General features: G+C 44.6%; 1 protein-coding gene across 7 annotated transcripts in view; it reads right to left on the bottom strand.

Annotated features, from left to right (window-relative positions):
- Positions 1-6,592: 6,592 nt before the first annotated feature.
- The window catches only part of PATJ (PATJ crumbs cell polarity complex component), a 426,007-nt gene continuing 413,956 nt past the window's right edge, over positions 6,593-18,643 (bottom strand). For 6 of the 7 annotated variants that reach the window (XM_050752580.1, XM_050752817.1, XM_050752911.1 and 3 more), the window contains 2 exons: positions 15,675-15,798; positions 6,593-9,187 (listed from right to left, as the gene is read on the bottom strand). In XM_050752580.1, coding sequence (XP_050608537.1) covers positions 9,041-9,187; positions 15,675-15,798 — 271 coding nt within the window. In that variant the 3' untranslated portion in view covers positions 6,593-9,040. The remainder of the gene's footprint in view (positions 9,188-15,674; positions 15,799-18,643) is intronic. The other variant, XM_050752940.1, reaches the window with a different exon arrangement.

The following is an 18,643-nucleotide window of genomic DNA, read 5'->3' as shown; positions in this document are numbered from 1 at the left end:
CACTTTGGGAGGCTGAGGTGGGCGGATCACGATGTCAGGAGATTGAGACCATCCTGGCTAACACGGTGAAACCCCGTCTCTACTAAAAAATAGAAAAAGTTAGCCAGGTGTGGTGGCAGGCACCTGTAGTCCCAGCTACTCGGGAGGCTGAGGCAGGAGAATGGCGTGAACCCGGGAGGCGGAGCTTGCAGTGCAAGGCTCCATCTCAAAAAAAAAAATTAGGTGGTTGTGGTGGTATATACTTGTAGTCCCAGCTACTCGGGAGGCTGAGGTGGGAGGATCACCTAAGGAGGTGATCACCTGGGAGGTCAAGGCTGTGGTGAGCCATGATCACACCACTGCACTGCAGCCCAAGCAATAGAGTGAGACCCTGTCTCAAGAAAAAAAAGTTCATACAGGTGCAGACTCAGTCTGAGACTTGTTCTAACAGGTAAAATACCTCCAGTGGCAAGGGAGGAGGCTGGTGTTTCTTTCTGCCTCTAGCCGCTGGAGGCAGAAAAGAACTCAGCAATTGTGAATGACCACAGACTGGAAAAAGGGGAGTGTTTGGGCTTTCAAACTTTAGTGTTTAGTATTACCAGAAGAGCTTGTTAAAACTCAGATTTCTTGGCCCTACCCCGGAGATTCTGATGCAGCTGGTCTAGGCTGGAGCATACATTTGCACCTCTCCTAGGTGGTGCTGATGATGGTGGTCTGCAGTCACATCGTGAGCAGCAGTGCTGTCTATGCCAATGGATAGTGTGTGCAAAAGCCTAAGGGTGTGAGAGTCCGGCTTATCCTGGGATAAGCCAGGGTTAACCAAAGTTAATATGACTGCTGGAGGTTAAGATGGAAGCTAAATTATGAAGAGCCTAACATCCATGCTGAGTTGGACTTGACCCTGAGTCCACTGAGAAGCCACCTAATTAGGTGTACAAATACTTAGGGTCCTTGGGTGGTGGGGTGGCAGAGGCAAGATCTCAAGCCATCTGCTCCTGAGGGTTCTGGGATGGTAGAAGTGATGATGGTGACTGCACCACAGCTGTGAACACCAGAGGGGGCGGGGGGCTGGAAAGGTGTTGAGAACAAGGATAGTGGACACTTCCGCACTTTCCTTAAGGCAAGGCCATCCCTCGAGGGGTCTGTTCAAGGTCTCATGATGTCTGATGCTTGATTTGTGAATTGGGAGGGTGTCTTTGGATGAGATCAACATTTCTTTCTTTTTTTGTTTGTTTTGTTTGTTGTTGAGATAGGGTCTGGATCTTTCTCCCAGGCTGGAGTACAGTGGCGCCATCTCAGATCACTGCAGCCTTTGCCTCCTGGGCTCAAGTGATCCTCCCACCCTCAGCCTCTGGAGTAGCTGGGACTTCGGGCACGCGTCACCACGCCCAGCTGTGAAACATTCTTCCCAGAAGATCATCTTCTGGGTCTTGAGCCTGCTGGCCCACAGTGCAGATTTTGGACTTGCCCACCTCCATAACTGCAAAAGCCAATTCCTTATGATAAATCTTTCTAAATACATACACATCCTCTCGGTTCAGTTTCTCTGGAGAACGCTGACTAATACGATGTTGAACAGGAAGTTTCTGCTCTCAATCTTTAAGAACAGGTGAATCCTATTCTTCATGGCATGGGGGCCACTGGAGTATGTTTTTCTTTTTTTTTTTTTTTTTTTTTTTTTTTTGAGACGGGGTCTCGCTCTGTCACCCAGGCTGGAGTGCAGTGGCCGGATCTCAGCTCACTGCAAGCTCCGCCTCCCGGGTTCACGCCATTCTCCTGCCTCAGCCTCCCGAGTAGCTGGGACTACAGGCGCCCGCCACCTCGCCCGGCTAGTTTTTTGTATTTTTTAGTAGAGACGGGGTTTCACCATGTTAGCCAGGATGGTCTCGATCTCCTGACCTTGTGATCCACCCGTCTTGGCCTCCCAAAGTGCTGGGATTACAGGCTTGAGCCACCGCGCCCGGCCCGAGTATGTTTTTCTTTTTGGGGGGAGTGGGGGAGGAGGATCAGGTTCTCTCTCTGTTGCCCAGGCTTGAGTGCAGTGTGTGATCATAGCTTACTGCAGCCTTGACTTCCAGGCTCAAGCGATCCTCTCACTTCAGCCTCCGAAGTAGGTGGGGCTGCTGGTGCATGCCACTGTGCCAGGCTGATTTTTTAATTAATTTATTATTTTTGAGATGAGGGCCTTACTCTGTCACCCAACGCTCACTGCAGCCTCAATATCCCTGGGCTGAGGTGATTCTACCAGCTTAGCCTCCGGAGTAGCTGGGACTACAGGTGTGTGCCACCACGCCCGACTAATTTTTGTGTTTTTTGTAGAGGCGGGGTCTTGCCATGTTGCCCAAGCTGGTCTCAAACTCCTGTGCTCAAGCAATCCGCCCACCTCAGTCTCCCAAAGTATTGGGATTACAGGTGTGAGCTAGTGAGCCCAGCCTCATTTACTTTTTGTAGAGACCAGGTCTCCCTATGTTGCCCTAGCTGGTATTGAACTCCTGGGTTCAAGTGATCCTCCACTTTAGCCTCCCTGGAGTGTTTTCAGACAGCTATCCTGAAGTTCCCAGGAGAGTAACACATGGCTCTGGGGTTGAGAGGAGTTGAATGACGGGTTCCCTTTAAGACATTACCGTTTCTTCTGTTCTCCTGGGAGAGTAATGCTGGGGACATGCCCAGTAAAGCCATTAGGCAGGAGGAGCCATTGAAACACCGCATCTGTAATCAACTGTGTCTGTCTAGAGCAGAAGAATGTTTAAACCATGAGGGAGGGTATCCGGAGTGCCTGGCCTTGGAACTTCTTCCCAGGATGTGGGGATGTAGGGTGAGTGGATAGACTAGGTCTTCTTTGTCTACATCCAAAAGATGTGTCCTTTTTTCATTTGTTTGTTTTCTTCTACTCTTTAATCTTTTTAAAATCTTGTGCTTGTGTTGTGGCACCAAATCTTGTGCTTGTGTTTAGGGAGAACTGAAATAAACGTACAAATTCAGGCTGTGCACACAGATGTTTATAGCGGCTTTATTCCTAACTGCCAAAACTTGAAAGCAACCAAAATGTTCTTTAGTAGGTAAATGGATAAACTGTGGTACATCCAAACAATGGAATATGACTCAGTGCTGAAAAGAAATGAGCTATCAAGCCATGAAAAGACATGGAAGAGGGGCCAGGTGCGGTGGCTCACGCCTGTAATCCCAGCGCTTTGGGAGGCCGAGGCAGGTGGATCACGTGAGGCCAGGAGTTCATGACCAGCCTGGCCAACATGGCAAAACTCCGTCTCTACTAGAAATACAAACATTAATTGGGTGTGGTGGCACACGCCTGTAATCCCAGCTACTCAGGAGGCTAAGGTAGGAGAATTGCTTGAACCTGGGAGGTGGAGGTTGCAGTGAGCTGAGATTGCACCACTGCACTCTAGCCTGTGAGACGGAGAGAGACTCTATCTCAAAACAAACAAAAAACTAAGAAACAAAACAAACTTGGTTTCCATGGTTGGGAAGGGGGTTGGAGAAGAATAGGGAGCACACAAAGGACTTTTAGGGCAGTGGAAATATTCTATATACCTTTATGGTAGGCACGTCATACATTTGTCCAAACCCATAGGATGTACACTACCAAGATTCAACCCTCAGGTACTATGGAGTTTGGGTGAGAATGTAGGTTCATTCATTGTGGCAAATGTACCAGTCTGGTAGAGGATGTTGATAATGGGAGAGGCTATGTGAGTGAGGGCGCAGGTATGTGGGAAAACTCTGCACCTTCCTCCCAGTTTTGCTGTTAACTTAAAACTGCCTTTTAAAATTTTTTTTGGAGACAGGGTCTTACTTTGTGACCCAGGCTGGAGTGCAGTGGTGCAAAGAAAGCTCACTGTAGCTTCAACCTACCAGGCTCAAGCAATCATCCCATCTCAGCCGACCGATTAGCTGGGACTATAGGCACACACCATCATGCCTGGCTAATTTTTGTATTTTTTGTAGAGATGGGATTTCACCATGTTAGCCAAGCTGGTCTCAAACTCCTGGGCCCAAGTGATCCTCCCATCTCCGCCTTCCAAAGTGTTGGGATTACAGGTGTGAGCCACTGTGCCTGGCCAAAACTGTCCTTAAAAATAGTCTTAACATAGTGAGAGCCCCGTGTCTACAAAAAGTTAAGAAATTAGCCAGACGTGGTGTTGCACACCTGTAGTCCCAGCCAGTTGGAGAGCTGAGGTGGGAGGGTTGCTGGAGCTGGGAGTTTGAGGCCACAGTGAGCCATGATCGCATCACTGCACTCCAGCCTGGGTGACAGAGGGAGACCCTGACTCAAAAGAGAAAAAAAAAGCTCTCGAGAGTATTTCGAACCAATTTAGCAGCCATGTGTGAGTACTCTACAGTAGTTTGCTAAGTTGGTGAATTCCCAGTAAGGTTTATGGAAAACTCAGGGCTGCAAGCTAGTGGGGGACGGGGCTAGTCACTTCCTTTCTCTGGCACACTTCTCCCACTTGTAAAATGGGAGGAGTGGTGTAGCAGGCAGGACAAACTCCCAGTTCTGAGGTTGCCTCCATTTCAAAAAAACTGATTCTAGAAGGAGGATCAAATATATGTTTGCTCCTGTATAATTTTGCCAAGCATGGGTGCTGATACCCGACAGCAATCTCTCAGGGACTGAAGACCAAAGCAACTTTCTTGCTTACTCCTTCACATGACTGGAAAAGGATATACTGCTCAGGCGAGGTCTTTTATACACCGTCACACACACACACAAATGACTCTTCCAAATGTCAGTTTATTTTGGGATTGTGCAGAGAGTGAAATGTTTCTTTTTTTGGTCTTTACTTAAATACAGAGCATCTGAAGATTGAAAGTCAAGCTGTCAAAAACTTAACATTTGCACTAGGCTGGCATACAACTGAGACTATAACCTAAATTTAAATTTTTGTGTTAAAAAAAAGTCTCACTGTTCTGGTGGACTTTAATAGAAAAAATATAAATAAAATATAAAATTAAGAAGAAAAGTGGGTGCAAAAAATTTTAGTTGTGCCAGACAAGGTGGCGTGCACTTGTAGTCTCAATTACACAGGATGTTGAAGTGGAAGGATTGGTTGAGCCCAGGAGTTCGAGGCCAGCCTGGGCAACACAGCAAGACTGAGTTTCCCTCTGTCACCCAGGCTGGAGTGCAACGGCACAATCTTGGCTCATTGCAAACTCCACCTCTCAGGTTCAAGCCATTCTGCCTCAGCCTTCTGAGTAGCTGGGACTACAGGCGTGCACCACCACGCCTGGCCAATTTTTGTATTTTTAGTAGAGTCGGGGTTTCGCCATGTTGGCCAGGTTGTTCTTGAACACCTGATCTCAGGTGATCCGCCTGCCTTGCCTCCTAAAGTGCTGGGATTACAGGTGTGAGTCACCATGCTCGGCCTATAATGCATCTATTCTAGTGCCCAGCAACATAGTTGGGCAATGAATACCTGAGACAGCTATTAATGGATTCCAGACTTTTTTTTTTGAAACAGAGTCTCACTCTGTCACCCAGGCTGGAGTGCAATGGCACGATCTTGGCTCATCGCAACCTCTGCCTCTCGGTTTCAAGTGATTCTTGTGCCTCAGCCTCCCAGTAGCTGGAATTACAGGCACCCACCATCATGCCCGGCTAATTTTTTTTTTTTTTTGAGACTGAGTCTCACTCTGTCGACCAGGCTGGAGTGCAGTGGTGCAATCTCGGCTCACTGCAAGCTCTGCCTCCTGGGTTCACGCCATTCTCCCACCTCAACCTCCAGAGTAGCTAGGACTACAGGCACCCGCCACTACGTCTGGCTAATTTTGTTTTTGTATTTTTAGTAGAGACGGGGTTTTGCCGTATTAGCCAGGATGGTCTCGATCTCCTGACCTCGTGATCCACCCGCCTCAGCCTCCCAAAGTACTGGGATTACAGGCATGAGCCACTGCACCCGGCCTAATTTTTGTATTTTTAGTAGAGACAGGGTTTTGCCATGTTGGCCAGGCTGGCCTTGAACTCCTGACCTCAGGTGATCCATCTGCCTCGGCCTCCTAAAGTGTTGGGATTACAGGCGTGAGCCACTATGCCCAGCCATGGACTCCAGATTTTAATAGGACACCAAAATACCTTGTGAAAAGTTGGACTTTTTTTTTTTTCTATTAGGGAACAACATGCTGAAGAAAAAGCACAATTAGATCCAGAAAGTACACTTTTTCATATATAATAAAACTCCATTTGCTCTGTAGGCAACTACATTTATTTAGAATCTTTGGAAATATCTTATACATACAAACATTCAGCACTTTTATTCTTCCTGGCTTACTTCCCTCTCATGCTAATTCCATTAGTGATATCATTACTATACTTAAATGGCCCAAATGATGAGGCCAAATATAAGAGCACTACTTCTTTCACAAATTGCCATTTTCATAGCCTCTCAGCTTGTCAGTAAGTTCTGAGGCAAAAATATCTTTTTGGAAAGGCAATTACTTATTAGTCATGCAAGCAGAGACAGAACCGATTATGACAAGGACTAGTTCTATCAATTTAGTGCAGTAAGAAGTATAAAGCATCATAAATCCTTCATCAATATACTTTTACTAGCATGACCTAAAAGGATAATGTATAAAGAAACACAACAACAATGTATTATCTCAAAATGTGTATTTAATGGCCATTCCATCAAAATAAAGCAGAATCCCATTTCAAAACTATTATATGTATATATATATTTTAAGGTGCATTTTCAAGTTTCATTTGGGTTTCATTTCTTCGTGGCTTGCCTGAGGTGTTCTTGCAGGTACAATTAACACAAAATGTTCTGAGGTTGGTGGCTTTTCATGCATTGAAAAATGAGATCCTAACAACATTGCACATCTTGGATACGTTAGAAATTTTAAAAGCCATGTGTAATTTCAGAAAACTTAATATCGTCATGAAAGACATTTTCAACACAAAATTTAGGCACTCTATACTTTGGAATAGCCATAAAATATTCCAATAAGAGTTAATGCACTTTGTGATTACATCTACTCAAAGATAATTCTCAATTAAAATCTATACTTATTAAATAACATTTTAAATTAGAGCCCGTTAAACTTTGACAATTACTGTGAAATATTTGCAGCATTGTGTTGTAGTTAAATAATGCTAAACTACTTCTATTACTGACTCTAGTACTCATCCTTCATGGTTTTTTTTTTTTTTTTTTTTTTTTTGAGACAGAGTCTTGCTCTGTTACCCAGGCTGGAGTGCAGTGGCACGAACTTGGCTCACTGCAACCTCCACCTCCCAGGTTCAAGCAATTTTCCCGCCTCAACCTCCTGAGTAGTTGGGATTACAGGCACCTGCCACTACACCCGGCTAATTTTTGTATTTTTAGTACAGACAGGGTTTCACCATGTTGGCCTGGCTGGTCTCAAACTCCTGACCTCATGATCCACCTGCCTTGGCTTCCCAAAGTGCTGGGATTACAGGCGTGAGTCACTGTACCTGGCCATGGTACTTTTAAAAACAGAGGACTCTATAGCATCCACCAGTAAGCATCTCTCCCTTTTTCTTGCTAATATATGAGTAAGATTGCCAATAATCGACTTAAAAGTATTCTTGTATTTTCTGCTGTAGCTGCTTTCTTAGCATGCAGAACTTCAGCAAATGGGAGTCTCCTTGGAGATCAGGAAACTTCAGCCATGCATTTTCATCACAGATTCCTAGGCTCAATTCATTTGCTCACTTTGCAGCTAAGTATGTTGCTCCATTTAGGTTCCTGCAGTCTGTGCTGCTGGACTGACTGCTATGGAGGTGAAGGGAAAGATAATCAAATATGTCTCCCTACTTTGTACAAGGCCAAGGCCACCCAGACCTTGTGTGACTTGAGACAAAACTTGCTTATCTCTGCAGTGTGGTTCTGGGGCTTCTACCTCCTTTTCCTAAGACCGAGGGGTGGGAATGATGCCTGCCTACCGAAATGCCATTAATTCCAGGTGATCTTCCTGGATTTGAATGTAATTTAGCATTGTTAGAATTCAGAACATGTATGCTAGTTGTTCCTGTTGAGAATAAGGTTCAGTTGCTCAGTGGTATGCATTTAGATGGCGCAGAAAACAATTAGTCTTTCAGAATTTTTAGAAGATTACAGTCTGTAAATTGACTCATCAAAATCACCAATGACTAGCATATAAAGATCTATCCAGAGAAATGAATTTGAGACTTATTTGACTATAAGTCATACAGAAGAGTGCACAGTAATTTCCCATAGGAGAATCTGGTATTTCATCTCGGGGATCACTGGTAAATTAATTACACTGCTGATGTTTTCTTGCTTGCTTGAAGAGACATTTAGCATAAGTAAATCATGAGTGAGATGATAAGTTGCTTAACATTTGTTTCTGTCCATTGGGTGAGATCTGAGGTTGCTGTTAAGCCTCGGTATGAGTAGGGGATAGGGAGAGAAGAGCATAAGGAAAGAGAGGTTAACTCCAGGTTTGGCAAATATAATCAGAACCAATTGGTTAAAATCAGAATATTGGGCTGGGCGCGGTGGCTCACACCTGGAATCCCAGCACTTTGGGAGGCCAAGGCAGGCAGATCACCTGAGGTCAGGAGTTCAAGACCAGCCTGGCCCATATGGGGAAACTCTGTCTCTACTAAAAATACAAAAATAAGCCCTGCATGGTGATGCATGCTTGTAATCTCAGCTACTCGGGAGGCTGAGGCAGGAGAATTGCTCCAACCTGGGAGGCAGAGGTTGCAGTGAGCCAAGATGGCTCCACTGCACTCCAGTCTGGGCGACAGAGACTCAGTCTCAAAAAAAAAAAAAAAAAAAAAATCAGAACACTGAAATTAAATGCAAAACAGACTCATTTCAGTTTTAGAAATCAACCTCACCAACAGGTGACAGGAACTGGGAAACATTAGGAGATGATTATTGATTTGGGAAATTCACATGAAACCTCAGCCATTTCTCCTGAGCAGAGAGGACAAGAAATAAGAATGAAGGTGCATTTTAGTTGAGGGTGCTTTTCATACCCACTCAGAACTTCATCTGCCTGTGGATATTCTAAACAACAACATCTATCTTGTGACCAGGCCCGAGGCTCACGACAGCACAGTTAAGGTTACAGTCCCTCTCTGGTGTTTGAGAATGGCAACCGCTTGCTCGTGAGTAACACCTTCCAGCCTCTCGCCATTAACAGCTAAAATCTGATCCCCTCGTTTTAATCGGCCGTCATCTGCAGCGGCTCCCTACAAACAAGAAACATTCCAGTTTAATCCAGGCTAAAGCACAGTTCATATAACATTCATATTAAAAACTCTAACTTCTGTCTGGTGTGCATATTAAAAGAGGAACTTTAAAAACTACCAATTAAAGTTTTTTTCTAGGTAGTGTTTTAAATGAGGAAAAATGTAAGATACGTTGTTTGAATAATAATGGTTGAATAGTAACTACAATTATGGATAATCTAAATAACATACTAGTCGAAATGTACTGATACACTTCTTTTAATACAAGTAGAACCTTATTTCACTATTTAGTATAAATGGAATTGGATGTCATATCCCCTCTTATTCATGGAAATGTAATATACAAAAAAAGGCAGATAGAATTGAATCTGGTGTTAGTCTTATAATACCACCATTATACAGAGTTCCCATTGCATTATTAAGCTATCAGCACTGTGATCTGTCAAAAATAAGTGTAGTCTTTAAATGGGTGGATTATATGGTAAGTGAATGATATCTCAATAAAGCTGTTATCTATATATAAATATGTACAAGTGTAGCATCTCTAAAATTTTGTAATATCATATTCAAAACCTTCCACTTTATCTTTGATCATCTAAATAGGTTTCTAAATGACTACTTTTATTATATACTCAGTCATGCATGGCTCCTCAAAACGGCACAAAGCCAGTGAAACTTCGGGGTTTTTTCACTCTAAAGCTGCATATCTAAAAATGCCACGATATTACTAGAAACATGTTGGACTGGTAAGGGAAGAAAAGACCTAAAAAATGATTTACAGGAGGTTTCACCATCTGTAGGGGGTAACTGTTTAAGTCCCTTGAAAAGTCAGTGCCACAAGAATCCTCTAAACGAGGTCAAACTTCAGGGGGCAACCAAAGCCTACAGGCACTTGGCTGTTGACCGACTCAATCAGAAGCCGAGCTAGGAGGCACCAGCGCTCCTGAGACCTGTGTGCATGTGCAGCTTGGAGGTCCTGAGATGCTGGGAATCAGACAGGTTTTCTAAACCATGAGAATGGTGGAATTTCTAAATGAATGTGCAATAAAGAATATTCAAAACCCGCTGGGTGCAGTGGCTCACGTCTGTAATCCCAGCACTTTGTGAATCTCAGGTGAGAGGATTGCTTGAGCTCAGGAGTTTGAGACCAGCCTGGGCAACATGGTGAAACTCTGCCTCTACAAAAAATTAGCCGGCCGTGGTAGCTTATGACTATGATCCCAGCTACTTGGGAGGCTGAGCAGGAGGATCACTTGAACCTGCAGAGGTTGGAGTGAGCTGAGATAGTGCCACTGCACTCCAGACTGGGTGACAGAGTGAGCACTGTCTCAAAAAAAAAGAAAAAAAAGTATTCGAAATCAGGTATATACTGTGGGCAAAATATCAAAATTAAGTATTAATAACTTGCAACTGGCCAGCCACAGTGGCTCATGCCTGTAATCCCAGCACTTTGGGTGGCCAAGGCAGGAGGATCACCTGAAATCAGGAGTTCGAGACCAGACTGGCCAACATGGTGAAATCCTGTCTCTACTAAAAATAAAAAAATTAGCTGGGTGTGATGGCGCACACCTGTAATCCCAGCTACTTGGGAGGCTGAGGCTGGAGAATCACTTGAACCTGGGAGGTGGAGGCTGCAGTGAGCTGAGATAGCCCCATTGCACTCAGCCTGGGCAAAAAGAGTGAAACTCTGACTCAAAAAAAACAAAAAACAAAAAACAAAAAACCCAAAACTTGCAACTTCACTCAAATCTTTTAAGAAAGTAATGGGTCAACTGTACTAAAGACAAAATTAAACAAGTAATTTTACTGGATAAAATCAGAATTACAAGCAAAGTTGATTTCATTAAATTTTACATGCTAAGATTTAAGGGCTTCAGTAAATCTCAGATATCTGTGTAAATTAGTTTTTTAAAAACTATGTTAAGCTCTTTATCTTTTTTAGTAATGCAAAAAAAGAATTTTTAAATTTTTTTTTGTTTGTTTGTTTTTTTTTTTTTTTTTTTTTTTTTTTTTGTTTTTTGAGACTGAGTCTCGCTCTGTCGCCCAGGCTGGAGTGCAGTGGCGCGATCTCGGCTCACTGCAAGCTCCGCCTCCTGGGTTTACGCCCTTCTCCTGCCTCAGCCTCCTGAGTAGCTGGGACTACAGGCACCCGCCACCGCGCCCGGCTAATTTTTTGTATTTTTAGTAGAGACGGGGTTTCACCGTGGTCTCGATCTCCTGACCTTGTGATCCGCCCGCCTCGGCCTCCCAAAGTGCTGGGATTACAGGCGTGAGCCACCGCGCCCGGCATTTTTTAAATTTTTTTGAGAAGGAGTTTCACTCTTGTCACCCAGGCTGGAGTGCAATGGTGCGATCTTGCTTCATTGCAACCTCTACCTCCCGGGTTCAAGCAATTCTCCTGCCTCAGTCTCCCAAGTAGTTGGGATTACAGGCATCTGCCATCAGGCCTGGGTAATTTTTGTATTTTTAGGAGAGAGTTTCACCATGTTGGCCAGGCTGGTCTCGAACTCTTGACCTCAGGTGATCCACCCGCCTCAGCCTCCCAGAGTGCTGGGATTACAGGCATGAGCCCGTGCCCAGCCAGGATGATTTTTTAACTTTCTAGGATTTGGACTGTCTCTGGTGTTGCAGTGGTTGGTTGATGAGCACTTACTGATGTGTATCTATTCTCCTGCTTTACCAATGTGGCATTTGTGGACTACAGGGGAAAAGGTAAAAACGAAATAAATACATGGCTTGAAAACCTCTACCTACTTCGTAATTGTGCCTCTTTACTTACTTGCTATTTGTCCCGAGTTGGTCACTTAGTCTTCTCAGATGCCGTAAAATGGGCATCTACTATCTACCTTGTGGCCTGTTCTAAGGATTAAATGTATGACACATGGCATTTACTCAACATGGTGGTAAATAACATAAAACACTGGTGACAACCAAGTTCATGGTTCAGATTTCATAGGCTCTGAAAAACTGCTCCGTACATTTTTAGAGTTGCGGAAGTCTTTGGGTCAATCTCTTATTTGGCTTAGGGTAAAATTTGGCTGCTGAAGGGACTAAGACCTAAGGCTGGCTTGGATTTTTTTTTTCTTTTTTTGAGACTGAGTCTCACTCTGTTGCTCAGGCTGGAGAGCAGTGGTGGGATCTCAGCTCACTGCAACCTCCACCTCCCAGGTTCAAGTGATTCTCGTGCCTCAGCCTCCCGAGTAGCTGGGATTACAGGTGCCTGTCACTACGAATGGCTAATTTTTGTATTTTTAGTAGAGAGAAGATTTCACCATGTTGGCCAGGCCGGTTCTGAACTCCTGACCTCAAGTGATCTGCCTGCCTCAGCCTCCCAAAGTGCTGGGGATTATAGGCGTGAGCCATCATGCCTGGCCTACATTGGAGTTTTTTAAAAAATCTTTTTCATTTTAGAGATGGGGTTGTCCCCACCTCATTTTTGTTGTTGTCCAGGCTGATCTTGAACTCCTGGACTCAAGTTATTCTCCTGCCTCAGCCTCTCAAAGTGCTGGGATTACAGGTGTGAGCCACCATGTCCTGCCCTACTGGAATATTCTTTTTTTTTTTTTTTTTTTTTTTGTGAAACAGAGTCTCGCTCTGTCGCCCAGGCTGGAGTGCAGTGGCGTGATCTTGGCTCATTGCAAGCTCCGCTTCCCGGGTTCATGCCATTCTCGTGCCTCAGCCTCCAGAGTAGCTGGGACTACAGGTGACCACCACCACGCTCGGCTAATTTTTTTATATTTTTAGTAGAGACAGGGTTTCACTGTGTTAGCCAGGATGGTGTTGATCTCTTGATCTCGTGATCTGCCCGCCTCGGCCTCCCAAAGTGCTAGGATTACAGGTGTGAGCCACCGTGCCTGGCCTGGAATATTCTTTTAGTAAGACTCACTGCGCTAAGTGGGCCACGGGATATGGCTTAGAAATTTGTCCTTTTATTTTTTTTAATTCAGAGCTTTTCATTTTTAGGTGTGCCATTCTGTAAGTAATGAAATACACGAAGGATATTCAATATCTATTCCTTACAATGTTTCTACTTCCATGGGTGCTTCCTAAAGGAGCTCTTTCAGTGGGGCCTTTGAAGAGGGCATTCTGTGTGAGCCGCAGTCCATTCTTTATTCCCACTACTCTTGTCCCACTGTGTGGATGCTGCTGGGTTCTTTTAAAAATTCACCAGCAATGCACAGGCATTTTACTCTTAGCTGTATGTTCTGGTGCCATGTCAGGGTGTCTGGCTCCCAGCTGCATGTTCTGGTGTCCTGTCAAAACGTGTCTGGGTCCCAGCCTACCAATCTATTGAAAGTGTAGACAGCTGGGGCAGCCTGCTGAGCTCTGGATCCAGGTCAAAAGGCCTTAGAAGCTGACCCCATGTTGTGTCTGTATCCAGTTACCATGAAGTGAACGGGTGATTGCAAACATTCTGGAGGGGCTTTGTGGAAGCAACGGCAGGCCAGCAGAACGTGTTAAAACATGGGGGCTAATTATGCAGCCTTCCCACTGTCCTTATCTACATAGCTGGCTATTTCAAAAGCAAAGTATAATAATGCCCTCCAAAGAATAATTATCCCAACAACTTATGGTATTAAATGTGTCATAGGAGAAGGATGGTCAGTTGATGGTTTATCTACCTTGGGGATAAGCATTCTGCTACCCAGAATGTTTCTGTGCTGCCTTTCCTCTCCACTTTTGCCTATAACCAGTTTAACAGGTTGTGTTTGGGAATACCGTGCCCTAATAGGCACTCTCGCAAGACGCAGGAAGTGGGTAAATGTGCAGCTGCTCAATGTGGCCCAAAAGCAAATACCAAATGACTTAAGGGTTTTATGGCAGTTCACTGGGCCCAATTAACAGGTGATAAGATCTAAGATCTGCACAGGTAAAAGCAAGCTTGTATTTAATGTATAGTATAGCTTTCTAGAAAGAGACAGATTCCTTCTTATTCCTCCTTTCGAAGACCTTTATCTCTCTCTCTGTCTTTTTTTTTTTTTTTTTTTTTTGAGATGGAGTCTCACTCTGTTGCCCAGGCTGGAGTGTAGTGGTGCCATCTGGGTTCATGGCAACCACTGCCTCCCAGATTCAAGGGATTTTCATGTCTCAGCCCCCCAAGTAGCTGGGATCACAGGTGTGTACCACCAGGCTAATTTTTGTGTTTTTTAGTAGAGAAGGGTTTCACCATGTTGACCAGGCTGGTCTTGAACTCAGGTGATCCGCCCACCTCAGGCTCCCAAAGTGCTGGGATTATAGACGTGAGCCACTATGCCCAGCCTTGAAGACCTTTATTTCTTTAGGAAACTAAAGCAGTTCAACAAGATCTGTTCATAAACAAATGACTGTGATAAAACCAAAGAAGAAAAAAAATTGTAATATCAATTTGAAATACTTCTCAGAGATCTTCAAAATTTATTTAAAAATTAAATTCCAATTAAAAAAATTACAATGAAGTTAAAAATAATTACTCAGGCTGGGCACAGTGACACACACCTACCAGCACTTTGGATGGCCGAGGTGGGTGGATCGCCTGAGCTCAGTAGTTTGAAATCAGCCTGGGCAACGTGGCGAAACCCCATCTCTACCAAAAACAACAATTAGTCAGATGTGGTGGCGTGCGCCTGGAGTCCTAGCTACTGAGGCAGGAGAATTGCTTGAACCCGGGGAGGCGGAGGTTGCAGTGAGCTGAGACCATGCCACTGCACTCCAGCCTCGGTGACAAGAGCAAAACTCCATCTCAAAAAAAAGAAAAAGAATGCAGAATGCACTGATTTGAGGCTTGCACAGCACAAACCTTTCTGCCTCAGCCCCCAGTGCCTATTATTTTCTTTTTTTTTTTTTTTTTTTTTTTTTTGAGACGGAGTCTCGCTGTGTCGCCCAGGCTGGAGTGCAGTGGCCGGATCTCAGCTCACTGCAAGCTCTGCCTCCCGGGTTTTTACGCCATTCTCCTGCCTCAGCCTCCCGAGTAGCTGGGACTACAGGCGCCCGCCACCTCGCCCGGCTAGTTTTTTGTATTTTTTAGTAGAGACGGGGTTTCACCGTGTTAGCCAGGATGGTCTCGAACTCCTGACCTCGTGATCCGCCCGTCTCGGCCTCCCAAAGTGCTGGGATTACAGGCTTGAGCCACCGCGCCCGGCCAGTGCCTATTATTTTCAAGAAGAAGGCCAAATCTTTTTTCTAGTTCAGAACAATATTTCCAAGGACACCTTCTAAAGAGTGGCACTGCTCCTTATGCTGTGTTGCTGAAAGAAGACACTCTAAAAATCTGTGAGCATCTGCTTCCGTAATAGAGTCCAAAGAAAACTGCACTTCCTGTGGCTCCGCCATTGTAAAAGAACTCTTCTTTCACTATTCTGGTGTGAGAATTTCCTATAAGATTCAAATGAAATAAGCATACATGCACACATCCAGGTTTAACCCAAAGTAAAGCTAAGCAAAGCACTTAAAAAAAAATCTCACCTAGGTTTAATTTTTTTAAAAAAGTACATTAAAAAAGAAAATATACCTTTGCAAATACAGTCTTGACATAAATTGGCAGGTCTCCATGGGGACTTCCATAACCCCCTACAATACTAAACCCCAATCCTGCAGAGCCTTTCTCCAAAGTAATAATCTTAGGTGGAGGTGTTCTGAAAACACAATGCATGCTGTTTAATTCCAGAATAGATATCGAGAGGGAATTTCATTTTATTGGAAGAATACAGATTTGAGAGAGACTTTCATACTGCAAAACTATGAAGTTTGGTTTATCAAATCAAACTCTCAGAAAGCAATCTAGAAAGTTATTTTAAAACTTCTCACGTCATGCCAATTAATCACCTATATTCTTGATGTTTTAGAGGTTTCTCTTCCATAAAACTCACTGATTTCTAATTAAAGATAAAGTCATGATGCTGAAATTATCAAAGCACTCTTCTATATGCTTAGTTTTTAACTCTTTTCATTTATTTATTTTTTTGAGACGGAGCTGGGACTATGGGTGCGTGCCATGCCTGGCTAATTTTTGTATTTTTAGTAGAGATGGGGTTTCACCATGTTGGCCAGGCTGGTCCCGAACTCCTGACCTCAAATGATCTGCCTGCCTCGACCTCCCAAAGTGCTGGGATTACAGGCATGAGCCATTGCACCCAGCCAGTTTTTAACTTTTAAACTTACGGCTGACAGCTGAAGGAAGCTGTCATCACATCCTTGAAGCATGTGCATGGAAAGAGAGGCAGCGTATCTCCTAGTGTGGTGGGAGACTTCAAGTGAACTCTTGTCCGTAATAGGCAGCAGCAGCCTGCAATTCAGGAAACTGCTGCTCCTTTTCTTTTATCTTTTTTTTTCTTTTGAGACAGAGTCTCGCTCTGTTGCCCAGGCTGGAGTGTAGTGGCACAATCTTGGCTCACTGCAACCTCCACCTCCCAGGTTCAAGCGATCCTCCTGCCTCGGCCTCCTGAGTAGCTGGGATTACACGGGTGTGCTACCATGCCCAGTTAAGTTTTGTATTTTTAGTAGAGACGAGGTTTCGCCACGTTGGCCAGGCTGGTCTCGAACTCCTGACCTCAGGTGATCCATCTGACGCCTCACAAAGTGCTGGGATTGCAGGTGTGAGCTGCCGCACCCAGACTGCTGTTCCTTTTCTGCCTGAATGCCCTGGCCACTTCCACCTAAGGCAGGAACTCATTCCTCAAACTCACTTCTAATGTGAGGTTCTCCTGCCTCTCTTGGGAGGATGGGTTCCACATCCTTTTTTTCTTTTTTTGAGACAGAGTCTCGTTCTGTCACCCAGGCTGGAGTGCAGTGGTGCGGTCTCGGCTCACAGCAACCTCCGCCTCCCAGGTTCAATCAATTCTCCTAGTCTCAGCCTCCCGAGTAGCTGGGATTACAGGCGTCTGCCACCACATCCGGCTAATTTTTGTATTTTTATAGAGACGAGGTTTCACCATGTTGGCCAGGCTGGTCTCGAACTCCTGACCTCAGGTGATCCACCTGCCTCGGCCTCCCAAAGTGCTGGGATTACAGGCGTGAGCCACCGTGCCTGGCCTCCACATCCTTTTCTGTGCTTCCCCTGCACTGAGTCCAAATTTCCATTTCGGCACTGACTATATCATATTGTAATTACTTTGCCATCCATTTCCTCTACCAGACTATGACCTCTTTGTCTTAGTCATCTGAGCCTTCCCAGCACCATGTGTGGTGCTTGTCAGAAACTCAGGATCATGACTGTGTAAATGAGAACTGAAATCCAGGAGAGAAGAGAGAAACCAAGGTGAAGCAAAATGGAGAAAGAAAATCTGTTTCAAGTGTAAAATTTAGCTTTTCAAAGCTTCATCCAGTGTGGAAGTCTTCTCTCTCAGAAACAACATGGCTAAAAATTAAACTACCTATGTGGGTTCCCAGTAATTTAATCTTAATGAAAGCTTAGGTGATGCCAATTTCTTATTCCCAAATGCTATTGCTCAAAAGGCAGAAACCCAGACCCTGTCTTATTTATGATAGGTAATTCACATTTGTGTACTGGCAGCATCCTTTGTTTTGTGGCAACATGCATGTCTGAGAGGCAAAGTCATCTCATATAAACTCAGCCATTCATGTACTTAGAGAAATTTGCAAAATGGGGACACAAGCGATCTTTGAATATATTGTTCTATTTAACTAGAATATTCTTCCTCTTCAATTTCGCTGGGTTTATTAAAGGGTTTTCAGCTGGTTCACATTGTTACCAGTTGTTTGTTGATGTACTTACTGGTTGTTTACAGCAGACATCCATAGTTACTGCTGATGATCTATGCTATATAAATTGTTAACTGATTTTTTTGTTTGTTTGTTTTTGTTTTTTGAGATGGAGTTCCGCTCTTGTTGCCCAGGCTGGAGTGCAATGGCATGATCTCAGCTCACCGCGACCTCCACCTCCTGGGTTCAAGTGATTCTCCTGCCTCAGCCTCCCAAGTAGCTGGGATTACAGGCATGCGCCACCATGCCTGGCTAATTTTGTATTTTTAGTAGAGATGGGGTTTCTCCATGTTGGTTAGGCTGGTCTTGAACTCCTGACGTCAGGTGATCTGTCTGCCTTGGCGTCCCAAAGTGCTGGGATTACAGGCGTGAGCCACCACGCCCGGCCTTGTTAACTGTTTTTTTTTTTTTTTTTTTTGAGACGGAGTCTCGCTCTGTCGCCCAGGCTGGAGTGCAGTGGCCGGATCTCAGCTCACTGCAAGCTCCGCCTCCCGGGTTTACGCCATTCTCCTGCCTCAGCCTCCCGAGTAGCTGGGACTACAGGCGCCTGCCATCTCGCCCGGCTAGTTTTTTTTTATTATTTTTAGTAGAGACGGGGTTTCACCATGTTAGCCAGGATGGTCTCGATCTCCTGACCTTGTGATCCGCCCATCTCGGCCTCCCAAAGTGCTGGGATTACAGGCGTGAGCCACCACGCCCGGCCTTGTTAACTGTTTTTAACTGTTCTGTTTGTCTTTACATATTTTTATAAACACAGAG

The sequence above is a fragment of the Macaca thibetana genome, chromosome 1 (genome assembly GCF_024542745.1).
Source record: "Macaca thibetana thibetana isolate TM-01 chromosome 1, ASM2454274v1, whole genome shotgun sequence".
Taxonomy (NCBI): domain Eukaryota; kingdom Metazoa; phylum Chordata; class Mammalia; order Primates; family Cercopithecidae; genus Macaca; species Macaca thibetana.
The sequence above is the reverse complement of the archived record's forward strand: the minus strand, read 5'-3'. Positions and strand labels throughout refer to the sequence as shown.